The sequence below is a fragment of the Citrus clementina genome, unplaced genomic scaffold, assembly GCF_000493195.1.
Source record: "Citrus clementina cultivar Clemenules unplaced genomic scaffold, Citrus_clementina_v1.0 scaffold_3, whole genome shotgun sequence".
In the NCBI taxonomy this organism is placed as follows: domain Eukaryota; kingdom Viridiplantae; phylum Streptophyta; class Magnoliopsida; order Sapindales; family Rutaceae; genus Citrus; species Citrus x clementina.
The window spans coordinates 30752179-30759657 of NW_006262339.1; the positions used below are offsets into that span (position 1 = coordinate 30752179).

Below are 7479 nucleotides of genomic sequence, written 5' to 3' on the forward strand. Positions count from 1 at the left end.
GGGAAAAAAAGGTAGTGTTTTGCTTATGGATGTGAAACACTAAGTTTTATACATGTAAAACTACAAGCAATAGATTAATCTTGGTGAGACATTCATGATTATATCAATTAGCATTGCCTATTCGATGGTTTACAGGAGCTTAAGGGGGTATCAATTATGTTTTAATATGACATTCATTTGTACTAATATTACAATTAAAAATTTGTTAGGATTCGTTTTAATCAACATAACGATAAAGAGAACAATCTGAAAATTAACTTTGAAATCAAAAGAAGCTACTGCAAATAAAGGAGAAATTTACCCACATTTTGGTACTACTAAGAATCCCTTTCCTCAAATATAAGGAAGGAAAATGAGAATCATCCAACCAATATATAGTTCTCTAAGAGTATTCTTAATAGAGATTGAATGTGTTGCGTGCACATAAAATGAAACATCTTTTAAAGATATTTTAGTGCATTTTTGTTATTATGATTTTGTTAATCTAATTCTTATAATAGATTGTTTGTAAATTGATCTAAACGTGTGTAATTAAGCTAGTAATGTACTCTTCTATTCTTATGTATTTGGTTTCAATGAAATTTAACTTTCTTTTTTCAATGAGTTATAATAAAATAACAAGAGGATAAAATGGAATTCATCCAAGATAAAAGAGAATTGAAGATAATATTTTGATTCCTCATTGAAATCAACCCATTGTTGAAAACTCATTGAATTTAGCCAAGGAAAGAAGCAAGAAAATTACATGAACTTTCTGAAAAACAAAAGTGTAAAAAGTTTGAATAATTTCTATCCAAATTAATTGAAAACCAAATCTAAAATCACAATTTGATTTTATTTTTTCTGAAATCAACCTTTTTTTATGGCAACTCTCCAACAGGGCCCCGATCTAATTCCCCACTCCCCATTGGGTCCACAACAGTTTCGAAGAACCACATTCTGCCACGTTCTCAACTCCGATAACTTCGACCGCAGAGTATCAACGTTATTATCATCTAATTCTGTGAGTAGGTGTTACCAACCCGGCGACAGAACTTAACCAAACCTAGGCAACGGCGTCGTGTTAGTAACCCAAATTGAGGGCGTTATGGCCATTTCAAAATGTTTCCGGTTCTTTTAACTCTCAAAAACTTGTATAAAATGCGGAGACTCCCTCTAACTTCCCTCTCACTCTTCAAAAAGATCACTGCGGTTTCTTCTCAGTTTCCATTTTCAACACAGTTTCTCTCTCTAGATTCGCGTTTTGGCATTTGGGTTTGACTCGTCTTCGTTGATCTGATCGTCTTTGTGAGTCAGAAAAAGAAAAAAAAGAAACGTTAATTCTTTCTTTTCAGTTCATGATTTTCACATAATGATTGTTATTTATGTCTTCAATTTTGCGTTTTTTCATTGATTGAACTGTCTTCTGATCTAGGTATGGCTTAGTTTTTTGAGATCTGTGATCAATGTTGAAGATTTGTTTATCCCTTTTGATTGGTTATTGCCATTTGTTTTTGTTGCATTGTTGTGCATAATTGGATCTGGATCTTGTGTGATGATTATAGAATTTTGAACTACTTGTTGAGATCATAGCTTTAGAAGTTTTTTATGAAATGGGATCGTTTGAATTATTCATGGTGATTGTGATATTCAAGTAAAGATCTGATTTTTTTTTTCCTTTCGTCTTTTGTATTTTACTATCTCCAGTGTTGGATCTGGTACTTAGGTTTAAGTTCTTAGTATCATTCATTGAAGGCTATGATGTGATTATTTTGATAGTGCACTGATCTTAATTTTTTGTTTAATTTTCTCATTCTGCTGTTATTGTGTGATCTGCATCTTTCTTCTTTATTATTTTTGTGATTGTGATCTAACTTTCTATTTTATACATCTCTATAAGAAGTTTCCAGAAACTTCTTATATATTTAGTATGTGTTCATTTATTTGTAGTTTGTGACTGGTGGTTTTGATTTTAATTTATGTACTTTTTATTATGTAGAAGTTGATTTGCAATGGCTACGTATACCCCGAAGAACATCCTCATCACTGGGGCTGCTGGGTTCATTGCTTCCCATGTATGCAACCGGCTGATTCGTAACTATCCCGAGTACAAAATTGTTGTGCTTGACAAGCTTGATTATTGTTCGAATCTGAAAAACCTAATACCCTCCAAAGCATCCTCCAACTTTAAGTTTGTTAAGGGGGACATTGCCAGTGCTGACCTTGTCAACTTTCTTCTCATCACTGAGTCCATTGACACTATTATGCACTTTGCTGCGCAAACTCATGTGGACAACTCTTTTGGAAATAGTTTTGAGTTTACCAAGAACAATATCTATGGTACTCATGTCCTCCTTGAAGCCTGCAAAGTGACTGGGCAGATCCGGAGGTTCATCCATGTCAGCACAGATGAGGTCTATGGGGAGACTGACGAGGATGCTGTTGTGGGTAACCATGAAGCTTCCCAACTCCTGCCAACAAATCCTTATTCTGCAACTAAAGCTGGAGCAGAAATGCTTGTTATGGCTTATGGTAGGTCATATGGGCTACCAGTGATTACAACCCGTGGAAACAATGTTTATGGACCAAATCAGTTCCCTGAAAAACTAATTCCAAAGTTTATCCTCTTGGCCATGAGGGGTTTGCCTCTTCCAATTCATGGTGATGGTTCTAATGTGAGAAGTTATTTATACTGTGAGGATGTTGCTGAGGCTTTTGAATGCATTCTTCACAAGGGAGAAGTTGGCCATGTTTACAATGTTGGTACAAAGAAGGAAAGGAGAGTGATTGATGTGGCAAAAGATATTTGCAAACTCTTTTCAATGGACCCTGAGACAAGCATCAAGTTTGTAGAAAATAGGCCATTTAATGATCAGAGGTATTTTCTTGATGATCAGAAGCTGACAAGCTTGGGGTGGTCAGAACGAACCATATGGGAAGAAGGGTTGAGGAAGACTATTGAGTGGTACACTCAGAACCCTGATTGGTGGGGTGATGTCTCTGGTGCTCTGCTTCCTCATCCAAGAATGCTGATGATGCCTGGTGGGAGACATTTTGATGGGTCTGAAGAGAACAAAGCGGTGTCCAGTGTCTCAACAAATAACATTCAGTCCCGTATGGTGGTTCCAGTTTCCAAATGCAGCTCTCCTCGAAAACCATCCATGAAGTTTTTGATCTATGGCAGGACAGGATGGATTGGAGGTCTACTAGGAAAGTTGTGTGAGAAAGAGGGTATTCCATTTGAATATGGAAAAGGACGTTTGGAGGATCGTTCATCTCTCATTGCAGATGTTCAGAGTGTTAAACCCACACATGTTTTCAATGCTGCTGGTGTTACTGGCAGACCCAATGTTGATTGGTGTGAATCTCATAAAACTGACACCATTCGCACCAATGTTGCTGGAACCTTAACCTTGGCAGATGTTTGCAGAGAACATGGGATCTTGATGATGAATTATGCTACCGGTTGCATATTTGAGTATGATGCTGCTCATCCTGAGGGCTCTGGCATTGGGTATAAAGAGGAAGATACACCCAATTTTACTGGTTCTTTCTACTCAAAAACCAAGGCCATGGTAAGTTTATTTTCTGGATCTTTTATAGTATTCCTACTTCCGTTTTCAAATCATATAATGGTAAGATGCTGATATGTGCTGTTATTTTAACCAGGTTGAAGAGCTGTTGAAAGAATACGACAATGTTTGCACTCTCAGAGTCCGAATGCCAATATCTTCTGACCTAAACAACCCCCGCAACTTCATTACCAAGATTTCTCGTTATAACAAGGTGGTCAACATTCCAAACAGTATGACTGTTTTGGATGAACTTCTCCCCATTTCAATTGAGATGGCAAAGCGTAACTTGAGGGGTATTTGGAACTTCACAAACCCTGGGGTTGTGAGCCACAATGAAATTCTTGAGATGTACAAGAAGTACATTAACCCAGAATTCAAGTGGGTGAACTTCACATTAGAAGAGCAAGCAAAGGTGATAGTCGCCCCAAGAAGCAACAACGAGATGGATGCTTCTAAGTTGAAGAAGGAGTTCCCTGAGTTGCTATCCATCAAGGATTCACTGATCAAGTATGTCTTTGAGCCCAACAAGAAAACCTAGGGTACATTAAGCAGCTTTCAGTTGTAGGGGCCTCTTGTTTGACCAACACATTCTGCATTACATAATAGGTTTGGAGTACCATTGTACTGTTAATCAGCTTTACTCATTTCTTTTTGGTGTAATCACTTTATATTTACTGCACTAGAGATAATTAGCCATGCTTCTTTCATTATTTTTCTTGGAGTTTTATTGAGATATGGTTAGTGTATTTTTTCTAGAATAGGTTGCTAATATTTAATGGCATCTGCTAGTTGCTAGTATGTAACTTTTGCAGTATCTGTTAAATGAATATGGCCGCATGCTGTTCGATGTATTTTCTTTTGAATTACTTAGCTTCAGCTGTTGTCTTTTTGCATTGAAGAGTTGTAGGTGAAATGATGAATGAAATTTGCAGATTCTTTCATTTATATAATTGAATTTGTCTCTGGGTTTCTGTGCAACTTTACTGATTAAAAGCCTTTCAATTAGGCTTGAATTGGAACCATAATCCTTTCCCAAAATATTTTTGGTTGACAATAATTACTTCAAGGAAAAAAAGTCACTAGAATTTGGATAATCCCAAGACTCTTGCTCATGGGAATTTTTTCTTTTAAATGCAATATTTTGATATGATTTGATGGGGTATCCACACAACACTCTACGGTGATCTCAAATTCTCAACTTCGAAGGCAACTTTCAAGCACTAGCTGTCGCTGGAATTTGCAAATGAAAGAATTTTAAGGAGCAATAATCTTAGGCGAATTTCAAGCACTAGCTGTCATTGCAATTTGCAAATGAAAGAAATTAAAAGATCAACAGCTAGATATTAAATGGAGCCAAAAAAACTGATATAAGTTATAGTTTAATTGTAAATGTCTATAGTGGTTTTACTGTGAATATTAGTGATAGTTTTATGTAATATGAATTATAATATTAAAAAATAAGCGAAAAAAGAATTATATAAAATTTTTAATATTCATCTATTATAATAATCATTATTATATTATAATTTGATTAATTTAAAGATGAAAGCATATGTGGGCAATGATTGAAGAGTGAAGATGATTCATGTTCTTGCTATTATCTGGGGTAAAAAGTGATGACCATATACATTCTTACAGGCTTTATTTTATTTTATTTTCCCGTTTTTGTTCGTGTGTTGACATGATATGCTCGATCGTTAATTCATGCAGGGAGGATGATCCGGCAGCTATTGTTTGATCGCAACCTTGCATTTTAGCTACCACCCATTGGAACAAAATAAAGCATTGCAAGAGTGGGTCTTCTTTCTAGACAGGTCTCTCTTTGAGAACCTAGAATGGATGGAGTAAAGGATCCTTGGTGATCCAATGTTGTCACTCACGAGTTGGGTGGATCGAGTCAATTATAGGGTGGGGATAACACTGTAGTTATTGGTATGCAGAATAGATATTACGTCCAAAGAAGGGAGTTATTGTAATAAAAAGGGTTAGTGAAGGTGGGTGAGTCTCATTAGTGCAACTTGTCAGGTCAAGAACGAGATGGATTATGAAGAACTCATAAGGAGATGCGAGGCTATAAGCCTGAAGTTAGAAGAAGATAACATGATTGACTTCGCCGGAAAAATGAAAGCCAAGGGAGAGAAGATAGCAACACATTGCCTTATTGGAAAAATCTTTCATACACTCATAAATGGAGCTGCTAAGGGGGTGATACAGCCACAAAGAGGACTAAGGCAAGGGTGCCCTCTATCCCCTTATTTATTTTTAATTTGTGCAGAGGTCTTTTCCAGCTTACTAGCTGAGGCAGAAAAACAACACTTAATTCATGGCCTGAAGTTAAGTAAGAATGTCACAATCTCCCATCAACTTTTTGCGGACGATAGCTTAGTGTTTACAAGAGCCTCAACGGAAGATTGTAAATGGTTGAAAGCAATCTTCGAGTGCTATAATTCGGCCTCTGGCCAGCTCTTCAATTATGACAAGTCATCAATGTTTTTTAGCGGAAAAATCCCGCAGGGACATATAGCAGCAATAAAGGACATTTTTCAGCTAAATGTGGTTTCAAGACATGAGAAATAATTGGGACTGCCTTCAATGGTGGGAAGAAAGAGGACCAGCTTTTTCAATGATATTAAGCTCAAAGTGGTGAGTAAATTATCGAATTGGCAGGATAAATTCTTTTCCAGTGGAGTCAAAGAGGTTTTGATCAAGGCAGTATCTCAGGCAGTCCCTGCATATGCCATGAGTGTCTTCAAAATACCTTTGGCTGTTTGCAATGACATTTAGAGAGCAATTGTGAGATTCTGGTGGGGTTCAACAGATGATAAGAAAGGAATTCATTGGGCAAAATGGGAGAAGATTAGCAAGGGTAAATTCAGAGGTGGGGGGGGGGGGGGTAGGTTTTAAAGATCTCTCAAGCTTCAACCAGGCATTAGCCGTGAAGCAATGCCAGAGATTATTACAATACCCTGATTCACTAGTGGCCAAAGTGCTGAAAGCTAGATATTACAAACAAACTGATTTTATGGAAGCCAAAGTTGGTTCTAATCCATCCTTTATTTGGAGAAGCATTTTGTGCGGTAAAGAAGTTTTGCAGCAGGGGATAAGATGGAGAGTTAGAAGAGGAGGTCAAATTTGTGTTATGGCCAGCAAGTGGATGCCTAGGCTGACTACTTTTAGACCAATTTTTGCTCCATCTTTACCAGTAAATACCAAAGTTGCAGACTTAATAGGCGCAGATCACGAATGGAAAAATAGTTTGATTGTGAAGCATTTTACGAAAGAGGAAGTAGATCTGATTAAGAGAATCCCCCTACCAAGATGGCCTACGAATGATGAAAGGTTATGGCACTATGACAAAAAAGAAATATACATAGTGCGGAGTGGTTGCCAATTAGCTCTCAAGCTCAAGAACGCAGAAGTACCAACAAGTTCAACAGGTAAGTCTAACGGTTGGCATACTATCTGGAAATTCAATCTTCCAGGAAAACCAGAATATTCCTTTGGAGAGCTACCAAGGATCTGTTGCCAACTGCAGAAAATTTATTTCGGAGAAAAATTATGCAGGAGCCAACATGCCAAATCTATAAAATATGAGTAGAGGATGTCTTTCATGCACGTATGGAGTGTAAGATGGCTAGGAAGGTCTGGAAATACAATTATGGTGATTCTGAATTGCAGGGAATGGTAAGAAAAGACATCCTAAGCCTTATACTGAGCCTGTTGAGAAATATGCTCAAGAGAGAGGTGGATTTTGTGGTAACGGCCTGGAAGGAAATATGGCATGCTAGGAACAAGTTTATCTTTGAAGGCAAAAAATTAAGCCCGATAACATTAATTGCAAAGGCAAAAGCTACTATAGAGGCTTATCAAAGAGCGCATGAGACGAAGCAGATAAATAGAAGAGATGATGTTAGCAAGCAAAAAC

At 37.1% G+C, this 7479-nt stretch overlaps 1 protein-coding gene across 2 annotated transcripts; it reads left to right on the forward strand.

Moving 5' to 3' along the window:
* The first annotated feature begins 1140 nt into the window (after nucleotides 1-1140).
* On the forward strand, nucleotides 1141-4493 carry LOC18048720 (trifunctional UDP-glucose 4,6-dehydratase/UDP-4-keto-6-deoxy-D-glucose 3,5-epimerase/UDP-4-keto-L-rhamnose-reductase RHM1). 2 transcript variants are annotated; one of them, XM_006442281.2, is made up of 3 exons: nucleotides 1141-1287; nucleotides 1979-3554; nucleotides 3649-4493. In XM_006442281.2, the coding sequence occupies exons 2-3, from the start codon at nucleotides 1992-1994 to the stop codon at nucleotides 4090-4092; spliced, it is 2007 nt and encodes a 668-aa protein (XP_006442344.1). In that variant the 5' UTR covers nucleotides 1141-1287; nucleotides 1979-1991; the 3' UTR covers nucleotides 4093-4493. The 2 variants fall into 2 exon arrangements, with proteins under 2 accessions (XP_006442344.1, XP_006442346.1); XM_006442283.2 differs by having other exon boundaries at nucleotides 1982-3554.
* Nucleotides 4494-7479: the final 2986 nt, after the last annotated feature.